A 19734-nucleotide genomic window follows, 5' to 3' on the forward strand; every position below is an offset into this window, starting at 1 on the left:
TGCTTAGTGGTTAGAGCACATCTGGCCTTGGGCTGGGTTCAGTTTCCTGAGCTGATACAGAGCATACTGGTTCTCTTTCAGGGACGGCTGATCAGGGTTATAGTGAGTTTTTCTTAAAATGACAAAGAATTAAGTAAAATAAAAAAAAAAATGCAGCAGCTTTTAATTATGTTAAAAGTCTGTTGGTTAGGGTAATAGAGGATAGAGGTAGCTGTCATGTCATAGGCACCAGTGTGTTCCATCACAGGTAAGATGATCCTGCTAAAGAAGACCACAGTAACCCTTAACTAGCTGCCAGCTTCAACTTTCGCACTGTTGGTAAAATATCATCCAGGTTACAGATCTCTGAAACAGAACAAAAAGCAAGACAGTAAGGTGTGTGTATTGAGAACATCTTTGAGTTCAGCCGGAGTTCTAACTAAGATGCTAAAAATACAGCTAGCAAATAAAATAAACTCCTCACATTTTCTAATACTTTTGGAGAAAACCTTCTATTTAGCTTATCTTACGAGTAATAGGATTGACTCTATACAACCCCTTGTTCAATAAAAATGATGTATTTGGGTCACTTCCTGAGAAAAGATGGAAAGAGAGTGAGGCAAAAGTTGGCGCCTTGCCTCACATCCTCCTTGTGTTTTAGTACACCAACAGTAAACAAAACGTGTTAGCTATTTAAAGTTTTCGGAAGAAGTGTTGGCATGAAGATCATTACAACTGTTGCAAATATTACTCACCTAGAAGACAGAGCAAATCTTGAATGAGAGCTTGAAATGGTGGAAAGAAGCACTCATGTTCTTCTAACTTATTGATTATACTGAAAGGTGCAAACAGGACTGTCAGATAAAAGGTGCCAGGACATTTTTAATTCATCTCTTTGCTAGCTTGTCATACTATGCCACGACTTTCTAATAATGCTGCTGCTTAACAGCATATAAAACCATCTATACCAAAAATGTGGGTTTAAGTTCTGAAACCTGCAGCCAACTATTAGCTGTCAAAAGAGGAGCTCTGATTTCACTCTTCATGGCCTACATACATCCTTTCCTCCTTACATGCCACCAGCTAATTTTTGGACTGGAACATCAGTTTGTGTATGCTAAATATACTGCCTGGGGGTGGGTGATATGACTGCCTTAGAGGTGGAGCAGGAAATATTTTATAAGCAGCCATTCCCTGGTTAAAACTGTGGTGAGTGCAAGGAAGGCTGAGGGAGTCAGTATCACTAACTCAGCATGTGTCAGGCTCCCTAACTGCCTCTGTGTTAGTACATTTCCAGAGCACAGGCTGAGTGTGTCTGCTACCAAGCGTGTGTATGTGATCATCTGCTGAAGATACAACAGGATTTGCCCGGTTCCCAGAGTATTTGCAGTCAGCTTGAGCCAACTCTCTTAACAACTTGTACGTTACAGCTGAAACCTTGCAAGACTTTCTCCTCCCTACCCACATGCAGTATTTGCTTTGTCTTCTTGTGCAACATGCATCCTATGAAACATTATTTGATCACCTCATCCATGCAAGCCAAGGAAGGGTTTTGGAATCTTCTGGCTGTAATTTTTCTCTCTGCCCCCTTTATCCTTTTGAAAATATTCAGGACTTGTTTTATGGAGGAGGTAGCAACTCCTTTCCTGCAACAGCTTGCTGACTTTGTAACCAATAAGTGAAGCTTCTTTCGGTATCAATTCTAGCCTGTTCCCTCAATTACTAGATTTGATGTTTGTAGAAGGGCCGCTGGTGGAGCAGCCACACATACCTGTGGATGTCCTGGGTCCCCAGAAGCTGCTGTACCTGCTCAGCCACGTTCTCATTAATTATGTCACACAGTTTCCCAACAGTATCCACTACCACAGTGGGAGGAGCCGAGCTGTCTATGGAAAAACAAACGCTTCATGTTCCTTGTAACAGCTTTAACAGGAAGGTTTTTTTGATACAATCCAGTTCTTGCAGGTGCCCAGATTTTATTCGGTTTTCCCACACCTAAGCATACAAGTTCCACCATTCACAGAAAACTAAGTGCCTATGGTCAGAAATAAACTAATGTTAGCTAAGTTTTTTAGCAGAAAAGGACTTGGGGGTGCTGGTCGATGAGAAAATGAACATGAGCCAGCTTCAGTGTGCGCTCGCAGCCCAGAAAGCCAACCATATCCTGGGCTGCATCAAAAGAAGCGTGACCAGCAGGTCAAAGGAGGCGATCCTGCCCCTCTACTCTGCTCTTGTGAGACCTCGCCTGGGGTATTGTGTGCAGTTCTGGTGTCCTCAACATAAAAAGGACATGGAGCTGTTGGAACAAGTCCAGAGGAGGGCCACGAGGATGATCAGGGGACTGGAGCACCTCCCGTATGAAGACAGGCTGAGAAAGTTGGGGCTGTTCAGCCTGGAGAAGAGAAGGCTGCGTGGAGACCTCATGGCAGCCTTCCAGTACCTGAAGGGGGCCTATAGGGATGCTGGGGAGGGACTCTTCGTCAGGGACTGTAGTGACAGGACAAGGGGTAACGGGTTAAAACTTAAACAGGGGAAGTTTAGATTGGGTATAAGGAAGAAGTTCTTTCCTGTTAGGGTGGTGAGGCACTGGAATGGGTTGCCCAGGGAGGTTGTGAGTGCTCCATCCCTGGCAGTGTTCAAGGCCAGGTTGGATGAAGCCTTGTGTGGGATGGTTTAGTGTGAGGTGTCCCTGTCCATGGCAGGGGGGTTGGAACTAGATGATCTTGAGGTCCTTTCCAACCCTAACTATTCTATGATTCTATGATTCTAAGTTTAGCAGCATAAGTCGGAAGTTTCTGAGGACTGGACATAACTACACTAGAATGAATCACTGAGGAGAAATCTACAGCAGAGGCCGAGTTATTTTTTCTTAAACTTGTTATCTTTAGAGTAGATAGTCAAGAACTAAATCAATTTCCTCTGTTACTCTTTTGTTCTGCTTCCCTCGTATTCCTCAGCAACTACCAAAGGCTTACAAATAATGGGGATTTGCTATTTAAACTGCCAATTGACCTATTTTTATCTTTCCAGTGAAGAATATACCTGGTTTACACATTTCCTGTCATCTCACCAAATTTTCAGTGGAGCGATTAGACTTTTGCTTGTCTCCTTCCCTTTGGAAATGGTGTGAACAAATGCTAGGTGGCAAGTCTTTACCTAGTTGCAGGAGCTCCTGGAGATTTCTCATGGCGTTGGTCATTTCCCCAAGCTTTGTGTAAACCTCATGCATTCGTGGATAAATGCCACTGAAAGAATTCACATCAAACAGCTTCTGGAAGTGAGAGACTACTGCTAACAGGGTTGGTATGGATGGTGTCTGGCTGCTCTGTAGCAAGCAGAAGGAGCGACTCGTCAGTGTTACTACTTAACAAAGCAAGGATTCTTTTAAACAGTAAACATTCTTAAAACTAGTCTATGAAGAAAAATGGGTGTAACTGCCCTTATGAAACCACGGCATTTCAAATATTCTCAAATTTGAAGACATACTGAAAAGAGAGTTTTCAGACACAAATATCCAGCAAACTAAAAAAACTCTCTAAAGTTTTCCTCTCTGTTGCCTAGCAAGTACATTTATGTGTTCTCAATGCTGACTGAGAAACAGACAGAACAGGATAACCTGAGACTACAGGGCAATGCAAATTCCTCGCTGGTCAAATGACTTTGATTAAAGCAGTCCTCCCTGAGGTGAATTTATCCATTATATTAAAATAGTCTCTGACTATTGAATGTCTTCAAACAGCTATTTGTTAAACCCCAGGAGGCTTTCAAATGCACAAATCTAATCACCGTGCTAAGACCATATTTGAGATTTCCACAGTAACTTGTGATTATAAACCCCTGGAAGAATTACCTTTTCCTTATTTTCTATTTCTTCCAAAATGGCATCTACTATGAACTGGAGGTCTTCAACTCGTATGGACTCCCTGTTGTCTTGTGGGTCTTCAGTGTGCCAGGGTGCCAGTTCCAGAGACAGTTTTCTCAAGGACCTATGCAAATCCTTTTAAAAGACAGGAGGGGACACAACTTATTTTAGTAACTGCTTGAAGGTGTTTTTATTACAGAAACAGACAGATTTTCTGTTTCTCACATGCAAAAACATTCTCATACTGGAGACAGTAAGGGTTTAGTTTTCATGGAACTTCAACACAGTATCTCGCTTACGTTCTTACAGTCTTGCTTAACCTGGTAGTCTAACAATTAAAGTACTTCAAATATTACAGTTTCAGTGAAATAAGAAGTGCTGGTCACAGAGAGTTTGGCTTTAACCAGAATTCCTTCACTTGTATTTCGATCAGAAAGTTACTGTTTGGCCAAGACAAAGGGGAAAAAGAGAATGGATTGTCATTAATGCACGAAGCACACCAACTCTAAAATTTAAGTGCCTTCTTCGGCAGTGAACAAACCCATTTAGATGATATACACAGAGGAATACCTTTGGTGTGTAGGAACACTGCACATTTTTCACCCACTATGTTTTAAAATGGCATATAAATAGCAGAATCATTTTTAAAATTTAACACCAAGTCAGGCAGTAACAAAAGCTGCACACAGAAAAAAAACCTACACACAGGAAGGGACCAAGGAGGGGTCACTGGATTATAGGAAGAATATAAAGCCATGTACAATAACGCATTACCTTCAGGGCCATTAGCTGATCTGCCCACATTTCTACAGTAAGTGGAAGGTGCTCAAATCCACATTCCTGCCCGTTCTCTTTAATGTAATTTTGCACTGGCCCTTTACTGCGCCTGTATATTAACGGAGGAGCTCTTGGGCTTCGCAAGACAGAATCAATATGGGACAAAACCTTCAACAACAAATAACAAATGTTTTGTTCAAATATGTATGACATTTTACAATAAAATCCCTCTCTACCACAGTCATGATGGTCTAAATGTTAAATCACAAATAGCTCCAATAAGTTATTATCAATTAATTTTACAGAAGCATTCAATATGTAATACTTTCAAAGATTTAAAAATATACTAGCTGGAAGATACATAAAAGCAATGCGAACATACTCCCCTTTGGGGATATGTAACATTTATACACTTGAGGCATTGTTCTTTTCACAGTTTACATTTTGCTAAGTTTTATTATGTTTGCCTTTTTATTTTATTCAAAGAAAAATAAAAGCCACTCTCTCCTCAGGCATGTTTAAAACAGTAACATAGGGATCTGTACTGCACAAGACCTTGAACAAATCCCCTGTCCTGAAAAGACCTCAGCTAAATCATTCATTTGATGTTTCCCAACCTACTCTCTGCTTCCATGCTGTATTTTCAGGTAGTTTACACTAAGATGTAACAATTAAGAAAATTAAGAACAAGCCTACATTAACTGCCAAATCCAAAACATTACGCATCTCATGTGGAGGACTTCATATGAACTCTTAGATTCAAAACAGCATGCTTCAGTTTACATGCTTAAACAAAACTCGTGTGTTATATTTCACTGTAGTAATAGTGCTAGATACACACAGCACAGATAAAATCTGCATACCTTTAAGTACTGCTGGCAAACTGCCTGCAGCCTATCCACCCCTGCGATACTCTCAGATTCTTTCTTTTCTTCTGTTCTTTCTCCAGTACTACTCCCCGAAGATCTACATGCCAAATACATACAGTGGGTTACATAAGTAGCCTTAGCAGGAGATACTACTTTCAACTTGATTAAAGAACCAGGTATGAAGTACACATACACCTACAAAGTAAAAATCTTCATTATATGACACCTGCCAATAGAACTGATCAAACCGAGCTAGCTGAAAAATGTAGCACCTAATGTAAGCATCATTAATTTATCTCCAGTCTCCAGGCTGAGGTTACTCCAGACTGCATGCTGATTCAGAAGGGACACCACCAGCTGCACAGCTGTTATGTTACAGAGGTTCTACTACAGCTGAAGACTTAAAATCCAGAATTTTACTCAAAAGGGTCAAATGCCATGCTCACAGTGTTTATCTACTTGAACATCTTTCCTGGCTTTCTATACATAGCTCGCTATTCTTGTCAAATCTGAGATGACTTTCTATAAAACTATCCACTGCACGAGAGAAAAGACCATGTAAATATACCTTATGTAAAATGAAGAACATTTTTAAAGTTTAAGCAAGTGATGTCCTTTTCAGACTATAAAATTTTTATCATACATTATACACATGAACAAATGATTAAGTGAAATTACAGATAAAAACACTCTGTCAACACTGGATTTCTAATACCTTCAATGTATTTTCTCAGTAATGTTTCAGAAAAAACGAAGTCAATTTCTAAGAATAATATGGACATAACTTCAGTGGCTGCAATGTTTTGTCAACTCATACTTTCTCATTCATAATCCATAGGTAACCAGTAGATTTCTTTACAGCTCATGGAAGCAACAAACACCACAGTTTGGTCCTGTCCATATGGCCTGTGATAGCGCTCAAATCCAATCCAGAAAGACAAAATGAAATAAAAAAAGACACACTGCTGTGCCCCCTAAAGAAACCACACCATCATTTCAGAGATTCAGAGTGTGTCTTTGGAGATACAGTAGCATTTGCTGCTTATAGCCAGGCTCCCAGAAATCGGGATACGGTACATGCTTTATAAGCTGCTATCTACATTTCAGGGTGCAAAGTATCTTTGCCTTCAGATGTTCAGAGGATTCATAGAAGTTACTGTAGAAATATACTTACTTGATAGTTTTCTTTAAAGTTTTCTCTAGTTTCTTCACTTGGTGCTTGTAAAGTTTTAATTCCTGCGCAGTTGGTCTGTTAGAAAGAAAAAGTACCATATTGTATGTCTTGCATTTGAAGGTAACTATAAAACTCAGCCAAGTGAGAAAGTAAGCAAGCTTTGCCACTGCCGCAGCAGCATTCTGGAAATGAAATTCTGCAGCATTTCCACATGGTAAGAGCAATAAATGGCAAACTAACCATCAGCAGTTGTTGTTACTAACAGCATATGGAGGGAAGGGTGACTGTTGCTGACATTTCTTAGTTCTACGTATCACTTTTAAAGGCAGATTCCATACTACACTTTTACAATGATGGTGCTTTGGCTTCTTTCTCTGTAAAGCAGTCTGCTGAAGTGCCCTTGCAAAGGATGATGCTTATCCTTTCTCACCTTGTTTCCAAATCTTTCTTGAGATTTATATTTTCAAGCAAAAGCTGTTCATTCCTGGTTTTTGTTTCAATAAGTTGTTTCTGGAAAGACTGCAACATAGGCTGTGTTACTTCTCTTATTTCACTCATTCCATAATCAACAAGCTTTAACAATTTAAAGTACGTACATGTTAAGAAGAGCTCCCAATTCCCTATACAGCAAGACAGTGTGGATGAGGAATTAGTCAACTAAGATCAAGAGCCTGCTGCATTAGACGACAGTTGGAGAACCTGTGATTAAGGAGGTTATGCAGTCCCCAAGCAAAGACAACTCACAAAATAGCACTGAACCTTTGCATAAAGACAGTGAACCCTACCCAGAGAGTGTGCAAGTTAAGAACACATGATAGGAACAAGGGGATAGGCATCAAATACATGTATGTTTCTATGTGGCATTTTAAGAGTTACCATTTAGAGATCTGCACAGACTTATTCTTAGCAGTTCCATACCGTGAGCAGTGCTCTGTAATTAGGAGTAGCATCTAGATTTAAGAATTCTTCCTTGCTTTTCACTTCTTTCTGTACCTGATCTTCATCTTTTTTATACTGCCTATTGGGAAACATAAATCGTTTCAGTTTACTATAATTTGCTTACCTCAAAGATCTATGTTGGTTTAGTTGGCAGTATATATGGTAATAATATTTCCATAAACTGCAAAGTAAATAGATTAGAAATTTTGCCCTAAGATCCACTGCTCTTCTCTATTGTTTCTAGGAAGCTGTTTCTTGTACTAATTAAGTATACTTATTCCTTGATAGAAATTCCCATACAAGCAAATCGCATTTCTTTGCTCATGATAATAATAATCTCAGATGGTAGGAATGCCTCAGGTATCTCAGCTTGTTGCTTTGTACCATTTAGGCCCCACGACAGAGATGAAAATCTGGTAGCCTGTTTGTTTAGGGAAATGAGTCACCTGAGCTCAGCTAATGCAGTAATTCTGCCTGGGAACCACGGCAAAAGAGGAAAGGAAGAATAAAAACCCAACTTCCTAGCTGTCCCAGCCTCCTGTATGACCAGCTGCTTAGTATGACTGACAGTTATTCCCTGGATGAATCCAAACTTCCATGACCATTACAACTCTTTGCTGTTTCTTACATGCTAGTGACATCTGGAACACGGAAAATTTATCATTATAAGATTAAAGAACAGTAAGAAGTATGAAAATTTTGAACAGTAGAACCATAAGGTACCAGATGAGACCTACCTTAGCTCCTTTTTCATTTCACTAATTTGAGATTCATAATAGTCAATTAGACAAAGGAACCTAAAGAAAGGAAAAATGGCATTACTGAATCTCAGATATTCTCCAAAACCAGTAAAAACCATGCCTGGAACAGGCCAGTTTGTACATCTGCACTATGCTCCAGAAGTGACTGCTTCAAGAAGGTTCTCTCTCATACCAAACACAGTCACAGTTTTCCAGAACAGAACAGACATTAACTACACACTAGTCTAAAAGGCAGCAAAATTATTCAAGAGGAGAAAAAAGCTAAATTATCCTGACAGTCTCATTATCTTGTGACTGTTTCCCCAGCAAGTGTAACAGTGAGGCACAGTCTTGAGTGCTAGGGCTCTGTGACCATTGCAGGAGGTGAAAGCACAGGTCCCACACAGCCCGAGAACATCCGTCTCTGAAGAAACTAAATATGCTTTCAGAGTGGTTGCAAAACCTAGACCCACAAAAAAATGAGCAGCTGAGAAACTGAATTTCCTCTTAAGCATTCTGAGATTGCTTGTTTTGGAGCAACACGTGAGAATGCACAGGGAACCAAACTCAGTGATCCTCCCTCTCATAGAGTGAGGGCACAAGAAAAAGGCTATGCACACACAATCCCTTTTAAATGCTACCCAGGAAAACATTGCTAGCCAGGACTAGGTAATCAGCTGACAGCAGCCCAATAAAGTGTGGCTACCTGGGGCCTAAGAGCTGTCAAATCTCCGATTACAGCGGAACTATGGAGATCTTACTGCAAGAGACACAGGCTTGGAATACTCACAGAACTTTCCCTAAAGTACCTGGGAAGCCTTGCAGCAAACCTTCAGTCTGCAGGTGCAAAGACCACTTTCCAGAACTGGAAGGGCTCTTTCTGGTGAGGCTGGGGATAGTCTTTCTTGTTTTCTTCTTTGGTTGTTTTTTACTTTACATTTTTAAACGTTAAGAGTCCCAGGATGAAATCACCCTAACAGAGTAGAGTGGATCATTCCCTTCTCTTTGCTGACACCTAGCGTGTACGTTTTGAATTTCTGCCATGGTTTTATACAGATCACACTGTTTAAATCCCTGCACTGATGTACCTGTGCAAGAATTCATATTTCAGCCTGCACTCCTAAGGTCTCGAGCCTTTTATTTTTTTTTTTTCTTAAATACAAATATTGAGAACAGTTACTTTAAAGTCAGTTTCTTCATTTAATGTTATAGGTCGCTCACCAACATAAGGAAATTGCTTACTGCTGATCTAGAAGAGACTTGGGAGCTCTTTTGCAAAAGCGACAAAACATTCTGTTTTGAGTGGCAACACGCTGCTGCTCCTCCAGTCCAACTTTGCACAGCTCCTTCTGCAAACGGGCAATTGTCTCTTCCTGTTCCTGCAGCTTCTCCTGCTGCTGTTGATATTTTGCCTGTGAATAGATAATGGGAGAGTTAGGAAATTATTCTACCCCACAAACTGGAGACAGTACTGTATGTGTCCAGGTAGGCACTTGGTCCCAAGGAGGCTCAATTTCAGCCATACCGAACAGGCAGTGAAAGAAGGATACAGATATTTTTCAAAGCTACTGCTATACAATTCTGTATAGATTGAAAAATCCTAGCTATAAACAATGTACTAACTCTATGGCCCAGAACTCATGCTTGTTTTGATCAATGTAAATATTTTTAGAGCTTTCAAAACAAGTCAGAAGTTTGAATCCTCAGACAGCACTATCTGAATTACCTGTGAAGCCTGCTGATCTTTTTGAAGTTCTCTGACTTGATTCTGTTGCTGGCAAACTTTAGCTATTGTCTCGTCTTCCAGCTGGCAAATTTTGGACTTAATGTTTTTCACCACATTTTCCAAATCATTAGCCCGTTGTTCTTGTCGCGATGCCCGACCACTTTCCTGTCGGATCTCATCTCTGAAAAAAAAATATATCCTTAATTTAAATTAAAGTCATTTCACTAAAGACAGTGAAGAAAGCACAGGACTGACAGTATTATCTGATGATGCTCAATAATAGCCTGTGGCAGCAGGTATGGGAAGCAGCAGCAGATGAAATAGCAGAAGAGCACAGAAGGAACTAGGCCAACATTGCTGCATATTGGCCAATAATCTTAGGAAAACAGTTTTAAGCTGCTGGTGTAACAAGAGCTCCACCTGTCAGGAGCAGGACACTGATAATGCTTTTCCTGTGCATTAGCAAGTAAGCTCCTTCCATTACTTATCCTTACCTAAGAGAACGATTGGTCTCCATAAGCCCCTGCATCATTTTCTGCTGTCGGTCAGTGTTTTCCACCAGTGTTTTTAATGCAAGTCTTATTCCTAGAGAAGACTGACTGTCTAAGACAATCATATCTGGAGATACATAAAATAAGCAAAGTCATAATAAAAGGCTTTTAATCATAGAATAGTTAGGGTTGGAAAGGACCTCAAGATCATCTAGTTCCAACCCCCCTGCCATGGGCAGGGACACCTCACACTAAACCGTGCCACCCAAGACTCTGTCCAACCTGGTCTTGAACACTGCCAGGGATAGTACCTGAAGAAGATCACATCTCAGCTACCCTTTGCAAGTGACAGCTTTAGAGATGCCTTATGAACTTAGGCTTACTATTTCAAAATACAAAACCTTGTACAATTAGCATTTCCTTACCTGCTGTATTTGTGCAGCTTTGCGGGGCAGCAAGACTCACTGGTTTCAACCCATGATGCATTAGTAGCTTATTTAAGTTTTCCCATTCAGCCTTCTCCTGCTGCAGGTGGGAGAAGGAGACAGAAACCGAAGTTCCCGAGATCAGCTCACGGTCTCCTGTCTTTCCTATTGTGCAGGCAGCAGAAAGTACCAAATGCTCCCAAATAAAAACAAACCAACCCCCGAGACCCCCAAAGCCCCACTCGCTGTAGAAGGGCTCGTGAGACGTCCCAATAGGCTCTGAAACAAGTTCTGGTGCAAAGCGTATTTAACAGTACCCAGAGCACCCAGCTGCCCTCATCACTACCAGAAGGCTGTGCAATGAGTGGAGGTTTACAACGCCCGGCCCTTGGCTAACCGCAGCGCACCAGGGGTGCAGCCGGCCTCAGCCCCCTGCCCCAGCCGCGGGAGCCTGCCTCGGGGCTTTACTCCTTGTTTTCTTTCCGTTCTGTTCTCACTGCCGAGCAGTAACAACATCCGCCTCGGGTTCGCCACGGTACCTCCGTCATGGCGACGGCCGCCCGCTCCCGGATCGCCAGCAGAGAGGGCCGGGCGCAGCGCCGCCGCCTGCAGCCAACCACCGGGATACAGCAGAGCAAAGAGGCTGGTCACCGGGACCGGCCGCCTCAGCAGGCCCGCGTCAGCGGCGGGGCACGGCTTCCTACGGCACTGCCCGCGCCGGGAAGCGCGGGGGGCCGCGGACAGCGGTAACGGCCCGCCCGCGGGGCGGGAAGCAGGGAGGCGGCGGCCGCGGGGCGGCGCTGGGCGCACGCCGCCATTTTGCGGCGCGGGGAGCCGCGGGGGAGGAGAGCCCCGCGCAGGTAGGAGCGGCGGGGTGCGGGCATGGCCGGGCTGCTCGCGCGGCTGCCCGCCCGCCCGCGGGCCCGTCCCTTCTCGGGCACCACGGAGCTCAGGCCCTTTCCGCCCCGACACTGCCTGGCGGGGAGGCCGGGCCCGCGCGGGCGGAGGGAGCGTCTCCCGGGCTCCTTGGAGACCGGCTGGCGGCTAGAGGAGGAGGAAGGAGAGGAAGCGGACCGCGTGTCCGGCGGCGTGTGCTGCGGCGGGGGTCGAGGTGGGGCTGTGTTGCCGGCGGGTCGGGCAGCTGCGTGTCTCCGCGGGGTATGCAGGGTCGAGGCGATCGCAGTAAGCTGCTTGGCGAGGGTCCAGAAGCGTGGCTCTGGGAGCTCAGACAAAAACAAACCAACCCCCCAGTCTTTGCTGGCAGTAAATGTGGGTGGTGTGGAGAAACTTGCCGTCTGTGTAATTCATACACTTGCTAGTGCACCATCCCTTCTTGCCTGTTACCAGGCATGGATTAGGTGCATGCAGAGCGGTAATCCTAGCCTAGTTTTCAGAACAAGTCCTTATGGGTAGAGAAGAAAGTCTCATTTTGGACTGCTGGCTTGGTTTAACGGAACACGCAGAGAGATGCCTGCCGTTCGGCAGTCCGTACAAACCCGTTTCCTTGGATGAGAGCCAGCGAGGGGCCGTGGGAGGGCTGGCTGCGGCAGGCAGTGTACGGCTCTCCCTTCGCACCCTGGGTACCGACTGCCCTTCAGAAGACATAGAGCTGGCCTAGAGTTTGAGTTCAGGTTTGATTACCACAGTGCCATGGTTTGTTAAAAGGAAAACAAAAGAAAGGAAATTGCATGTTCTGGGATGCTTCCTAACCCCTGCGGCATTGATCCTAAATTACCTGCTAGTATTCATGCAGCAGGGTTGCACCCTGCCGGGGGTAATGCCATCGCTGTGGGTAGCCTGTAGACATGCTCCAGGTGCCACCTCTTCTGGCGTTTCTCTTTGTACCTGAGGCCACTTGTATTGATTTATTGGCAGGGAGAAGCTGGGTCTGCTCTGAAAGCCTGGCACCCGCTCCTTTGAGGAGAAGGGAAGAGGGAAGTGCCAAAATAAGAATAGCTTGAAAGCAGCCCTGAAGAGTAGGACTTGGGGGTGTTGATTGATGAGAAGCTTAGCATGAGCTGGCTGTGTGCACTTGCAGCCCAGAAAGCCAACTGCGTACTGCACTGCATTGAAAGAAGCATGATCAGCAGGTTGAGGGAGCTGATTTCTGAGTCCCTGCTCTGCTGTATTTGGCTCTGGGGCCCCCAACAGAAGAGTGACGTGGACCTGCTTGAGTGAGTCCAAAGGAGGCCACGAAGATGCTTGGAGGGCTAGAGTCCCTCTGCTATGAAGACAGGCTGAGAGAGCAGGGGCTGTTCAGCCTGGAGAAGAGAAAGCTCCAGAGAGACCTTAGAGCAGCTTCCAGTGCCTAAAGGGGTTACAAGAAACCCGGAGAGAGACTTTCTACGAGGGCATGTATTGATAGGACAAGGAGGAATGGCTTTAAACTGAAAGAGGGTTGATTTAGATGACATTAGGAAGAAATTCTTCCCTGTGAGGGCAGTGAGACACTGGAACAGGTTACACAAAGAAGTGGTGAATGCGCCATCCGTGGCAGTGTTCAAGGCCAGTTTGGATGGGGCTTGGAGCAACCTGGTTTAGTGGAAGGTGTCCCTGCCCATGGCAGGGGGTTGGAACTGAGTGAGCTTTCAGGTCCCTTCCAACCCAAACGATTCTGTGATTCTGTGAAATATACCCAGCCTGACTTCCACCATGTGCCAGAGGATGTGAGCCTTCGCAGAAACCAATCCTTAATTTTAGGAACAACCAAAACAATCTCACTACTGTAAGAATTAAATCCTTGGATCCTTAGAAAAGTTTTAGGAACAGTAAAACGTTATTTGCAGTTTATGAACAGAAATGTGTATACTGACAAAACCACAACAGTAATACTATGGTGTACTTGAGCATGTTTTAAAATAAGAGCTTAAGACAGAGTGGAGGAGGTTTAGTTTTTAAATGCACCTCTGCTGGTACATTTAAAATGGGTCCTCTGTTCTGCTGAAGAGAGACCCGAGAACTTCACTTTTAATTAATTTTTACTGAAAAGTGCAATTCATAAAAAATGAATTTATTTGCACTTACTTGAATTATGCTTACTGATATGCACAGACAATGAAGATAGAAGTGGTTTAATCAAATGAGTTAGTTGGCCTTGTTGCCTGTTCTGTGTTGCTTTCCCAAAAGTGGCAACAGTCCCTGGTTTGCTTCAGTTTGTGATGGAGATGGGCAGATCTGGAATTGGTTCCTGTTTTGGTCAAGTTCTTTGTTTTTAAACTCTTGCTCACAAGTTAGGGAAACCATTTTTCCATCAAGTAACTGACAAAGCTGTGATGTGCTGATAAAGCTAGGGTAAATTGCACCTTCTGATTTTGTAAAAGAATACTTAACATTTGCCTTTCTGTCTTCAGAGGAAAGAAATATGTTTGTATGTCATCATTTATATGGCAGTGCATGATAGTTCATGACACTTTAAAAGATGTCCTTTATCTTGAATGGAGTAAACGGGGGAGATCTAGGTCTCAGCGCTTCTCTGCTGCTATTCTGCTCTTCTTTTATTTCTTGCTGCTAATTGGATTAATAGGTTACTATGGCATCCCGAGAGGAGATTACTATCTGTGAAGATGAAGTAAGGTAAAAAATCACTGTGGTATGACTTTAAACTGAAAAAGAGGTATTGTGCTATGGGCAGATTTGGAAAGATATCCATAGTCCCAGTGGTCACTTCTGACTGTATCTGAACTTTAAAGATTACTTAAACGAAAGGATGATCTTGCCAGATCTCTGCCTTTGTGAGTGTTTCTGTGTGCAGAGTTGCATTGCTGAATGATGTACGTAATGTATGAGAAAGATGACAGAGAAAGCTGTTAAAACAGGTAAAAGCTAAACTGGTCATCCTGACTAGTTTTCAAGTTTGAAATGCTAAAACACTTTCTCAGAGACCAATCAAAATACTGTATTTTAATGCGTGCCAAGACATTGCAGAACTGTCCAAGAGCATCTGAATTCCAAGTGTAATTTTGTAACCATACTGTCACCTGAAGAGGAAGTTAGAGAGGTTAGATGGATATATATGTCTTTGTATGGTGGTTGTCAAAGTGAGTCTGTTTAAGTGTCTGTTTATATTTTGTGATATTTTGTCATATTTAAGTGTTTGAAAAACACGAAAAAGAAGCAATTATGTAGGCTTATTCTTTCAAGTCTCATTTTTCATTTATAAAAAGTGACTTGCCCTAATGCAGTAAGCTTTGAAGTATAGACATCAGTAATTGAAATCTTTCAATGACGATTTACGTTACTGTTTTTTTCCATAGGTCTCTGTACAGCCACTTAGAGAAGATGACAGATTTGGTGGCTGTTTGGGAAGTAGCTTTAAGTGATGGTGTTCATAAGATTGAATTTGAACATGGGACCACTTCAGGAAAACGTGTCGTCTATGTTGATGGAAAGGTGAAATTGCTATGTTCTCAAAATCCACTATGATACAGATTATATAAATGCACTTCCATGCAACAGGCATAAGAACAAACAAAAAGACTAATAAATGCAAGTGAGGTGTATTCAGTTGATTAATATTAGCTGATTTCTTTTTTCAATTACAGTTAAGGTATGAATATTCATGAAGTGCTTTGCTGTCCTTGCACAGAGGCATTGTAGACACAGATAATACCATGTATTCATTCTTTCTGAAATAATAGTTAAGTACTGAGGTGTTTCCCAAGTTCTAGTTAATTTTTCTTACACTAAAATGTGCATTCATGTTTTTATCAATTAATACCCATTGCCTTTGTTTTATTTTGCAGGAAGAAATAAGAAAAGAATGGATGTTTAAATTAGTGGGTAAAGAAACATTCACTGTTGGAGCATCCAGAACAAAAGCTACTATTAACATTGATGCCATCAGTGGCTTTGCATATGAATATACTTTGGAGATCAATGGGAAGAGCCTCAAGAAGTATATGGAGAACAGGTCAAAAACAACCAATACTTGGGTACTGAGTTTGGGTGGTGCAGACTATAGAGTTGTTCTAGGTAAGTAAACACTGAATGACTTTGTGTTTCCTGCCTTTGAGTAAACTTGTATGCATTTAATAACTGGTAATGAAGAGAAAGCACAGTTCAGTGACTAGAACTGCTGCAGTGTAAAATCCTAGGTCTTGAAGTTTAGGATTAGATACCAAGGACAGCTTGAAAAATAATGGTCTTGTTACACCTGTGTGAGCCTACGGCAGCATGGTCTAGATTTAAAAAAAAAAAAAAAAAACAGAGAAGAAAGCCCTAGCAAGGCAGCAAGACAGTTGTCCAGTTAAAGCATGTTAAATAACACTGCTGACCTGGAAGAAGATGTTAGAGCTTCACTGGATGAGCAGCACTCAAATAATGAGCAGAAATTCCTGAATTCTGCTTTCTTCAAGAAAATTTCTTGAAAGAAAATTCATAAATATTTTTTTCTTCAAGAAAATTTCTTTCTTCAAATTTTTCAGTTTAAGAATGTCAGAATATCTCTGACAATATTCAGAACAACACAGAACAGTAGCCATGTCTAGGGAGAGGTAAAAAATTATGTTGATAGCAAAAGGTGTTTGCCAGTTGATGCCAGAGCCTCCCATCTCTCCAAAATGAGAACAAACCCTGTAGCCTGGGTACTGTGGCTAACAAGGAGCTTGTTTTGGGAACCAAAAGTAAAATTCCACAGTAAGTCTCTAAAATTCTTAGATCTTCTTGTCTGTAAGGGAAAAAAATATCTTGTTTTTTCTACTTTTTGTTTTCTGTTTCCTTCACAGAAAAGGACACGATGGATGTGTGGTGCAATGGTCAAAAAATGGAAACAGCGGTAGGTGATCATCTCCACAGGTTTTTCACAGGCTATGGCTAGGTAACCAAAGCTTAGCAAAGTGAGCCACAGAGGGGCACATTACCTCACTTTACCACAGAGTGTGAGCGTACACCTGGACAGGCAGTACACTAAGAATTTGTTCTGAATGATCATCACTGTATCTTATAACTGACAATATTTGAATTAGGATGCCAAATATTAGCTATTTAAGGGTAAACAATGCTTCTGTTTACACTTTTTAGACAGTCAAGATAAATGTGGGTCGGTTGTCCGGGGTTTTCACAAGAAAACCTTCATGGGAATGGAAGGGACTTGAGCATAATGCAGAGTGTAGAGCTACCTCCTCCAAATCTGTTCGTGTTAGCAGTGACTGAAAGTTAAACACATGTAGTCTGACTTTTTTTCCACCTAGAGATGGTTCCTAACACAGGGCTTAATAGTTTCATTGGAACAAATACAAGTTTTTATCTTTCTGTCACATCTGCATCATTTGTTAGGTTAGGTTGATGGCTAGAATGTTTACTCTATTTGGTGTCTTTTTATACTGTGATATAAAGGGCTTTCAATATGCATACTATGTAGGCTTCCCCATCCTTAAATGATGTGCTTTCTCGCTAGAGAGCTGTCACTGTGTTTACTACTGCCACGAGTAAGCCCCTGGATGAGTACAAATTGTAAAATCAACAAGTTTGCTGTGCTTGAAAACACGATGAAAAGATTCACCAGATGTTTCTGTGGTAATCAGTGGAAGAAACATCCTCTCTCAATGAACCAGAATTTCTGTTCTTGATGGTTCTCAGCCTTTCCCATGATGTAATAAATGCACTAGGAGATATTCTTGCCAGCTACATGTACAGGTTTCATTGTCAAACTGCTTGCATTAGAGTAGCACACGGATTTTTCTACCCTCCCAAAGATCATGACAAAAACACAGCCATCAGTGGCAAAATCCATAATGGGAAATAATGTGATTGCAGCAGGAGCTGCGTATCCAAACCGCACAACCGCAGAACTGTTACGCTCCAGTCAGGCATCTCTTCATCCTGCTGTAGGTGGCACCACTGAATACTTCATGTTTTACTGCCACTTCAGCCTCAGTTGTGTGGTACTTACTCATTGCACTACACAACTCAGAAGGAAACTCTCTTTCCTATTTTTGTTTTACTGGCATGGATCAACAATACTGATTCACAAGCTTCAGTTTTACCACTTCTGATTATGTGAAATTTTGATTGCCACCTAATAGTCACAAATCTTTAACTGGACACCTCAACACTGCCCCAGTCTGAGATTCTGCAGTTTTGTTCAGCATTTGCACTGTATTTGGCACAGGTACTCACAGCTGCTGTAATTGTGGGAACCAGGAGGGATCTTGACTTTGGAAACAGTCTGATGTGCTTGAGCTTTTTACTTTACTAAAGTAGCACGTCTGGTTTTATTCTTGTCTCTTTTCTCCCAGGGTGAGTTTGTAGAAGATGGGACTGAAACTCACTTCAGTGTTGGTGATCACAGCTGTTGCATTAAGGCTGTCAGTAGTGGGAAACGAAAGGAAGGAATTATTCATACCCTTATTGTGGACGACAGAGAAATCCCAGAGACTGTGGAGTAGCCTCCAGTTAACTGATTATTGTAGGACTGAGATAAGGAATTTTCAATTACTGTGGTAATTATTTTAATATGTACTACTTGGTACATCTGGTTTGTCCTGGGTTTATTTTCTAGTTTCTGTATATGGAATTATTCTTTTATGGACCAGCTGAAAATGATTATATACAACCTCTTACAGGACCGTTTTTTAAAAATGCTATGTATATATAAGTATATAAATATATACATTATATCACCAAGTGCACAGAATACTGGTGAGCTGAAGTAGAAATTATATACTAGAAAATACCTCACTATAATAAAATGGAAGATAAATATTTGGCAAGACTGAATCCCTTAAACTGCGGGTGTACGTGGAGGGAGGAGGAAGTGTGTGCTGGGCACTGGAGTAAGCTGGTAAAGTTTTCTCAGTAATCATTTTTTCTATTAAAAAAATGTAGTTAATCAGTTAAAAAAAAAATCCACTTGCAACCTCACTGAAGACTTCAGAGTTAGACTTCTATAACTTAATTTTCTTTGGATGGTCCCTAGCACTGTGACTGTTAATCTTGGGAGTTGTGGGTGCAGTACAAATGTGCTGGAATTCACAAAACCATAGAATGGTTTGGGTTGGAAGGGACCTTAAAGCTCATCCAATTCCAACCCCTTGCCATGGGCAGGGACACCTTCCACTAGACCGCTGTGCCCCATCCAACCTAGCCTTGAACACTGCCAGGGATGGGGCACCCACATCTTATCTGGGCAACCTCTGCCAGGGCCTCAGCACCCTTATAGCAAACAAATTAATTAATAGATTATTTGGAGAAGTTTTATTAAATGCTAATTTCATCTCTATTTTTGGGTTCAAACTGCTCTCCGTTAGCATAGTGCTTTATATGTGGCTGAAATGCTTTCCATAAGATGATGTTAGTTTCTAGTAGTTTTATGTGAGCACTTCTCCCCACATAATTACCATTTTAACCACAGGTGGCTTTTCAGGCTAGAAGCAGGCCCGATACTGACAGACAAGCCTTTGTTTCTGTATTACAGCACTGTTACAGCCCTGTAGGTGTTTAGTTAGGGCTGTAACTGATGGTTTTAAATGCTTCAGATTGGACAAATCTGGTAGTAGCTTTTAGTTGGGGGCAAAAGATTTGTTTTGAACCCTGTTAACACCAGGCATAGCTCAGGTGTTAGTACAGAAAGTTGCAAAGCACCTAAGAGCTCGACTGAATCCCCTTTTACATTAACATAAGTTATAGTAGCTCTTAGACTTTTCCAGTCACTGGCTTTGGGTCACTCCAGACCCAGCATAGGGGTACCTGGCTACAAGGATGACACTGTAATCTTCAAAAGATACCGGTAAAGGAGATTAATTAAAGAGAAATT

At 42.1% G+C, this 19734-nt stretch overlaps 2 protein-coding genes across 5 annotated transcripts; one reads left to right on the forward strand and one right to left on the reverse strand.

Annotated features, from left to right (window-relative positions):
• Window positions 1-136: 136 nt before the first annotated feature.
• On the reverse strand, window positions 137-11755 carry CEP70 (centrosomal protein 70). Its single transcript, XM_065671370.1, has 16 exons — window positions 11522-11755; window positions 10983-11082; window positions 10561-10684; window positions 10067-10247; window positions 9583-9752; window positions 8338-8397; window positions 7580-7679; window positions 7092-7180; window positions 6662-6736; window positions 5482-5584; window positions 4616-4786; window positions 3830-3976; window positions 3136-3304; window positions 1751-1865; window positions 735-814; window positions 137-345 (listed from the first exon to the last, which is right to left on the reverse strand). The coding sequence occupies exons 1-16, from the start codon at window positions 11528-11530 to the stop codon at window positions 284-286; spliced, it is 1755 nt and encodes a 584-aa protein (XP_065527442.1). The 5' UTR covers window positions 11531-11755; the 3' UTR covers window positions 137-283.
• FAIM (Fas apoptotic inhibitory molecule) lies at window positions 11494-18685 on the forward strand. Of its 4 annotated transcripts, none has more exons than XM_065671371.1 (5): window positions 11494-11728; window positions 15236-15371; window positions 15725-15953; window positions 16706-16755; window positions 18218-18685. In XM_065671371.1, exons 1-5 carry the CDS (start codon window positions 11529-11531, stop codon window positions 18365-18367), a joined length of 765 nt encoding a protein of 254 aa, XP_065527443.1. In that variant the 5' UTR covers window positions 11494-11528; the 3' UTR covers window positions 18368-18685. The 4 variants fall into 4 exon arrangements, with proteins under 4 accessions (XP_065527443.1, XP_065527446.1, XP_065527445.1 ...); XM_065671374.1 differs by lacking the exon at window positions 11494-11728 and adding an exon at window positions 11741-11842; XM_065671373.1 differs by lacking the exon at window positions 11494-11728 and adding an exon at window positions 11857-12093.
• The last annotated feature ends 1049 nt before the right edge of the window (window positions 18686-19734 follow it).

This window comes from Lathamus discolor, chromosome 3 (assembly GCF_037157495.1).
Source record: "Lathamus discolor isolate bLatDis1 chromosome 3, bLatDis1.hap1, whole genome shotgun sequence".
Taxonomy (NCBI): Eukaryota; Metazoa; Chordata; class Aves; order Psittaciformes; family Psittacidae; genus Lathamus; species Lathamus discolor.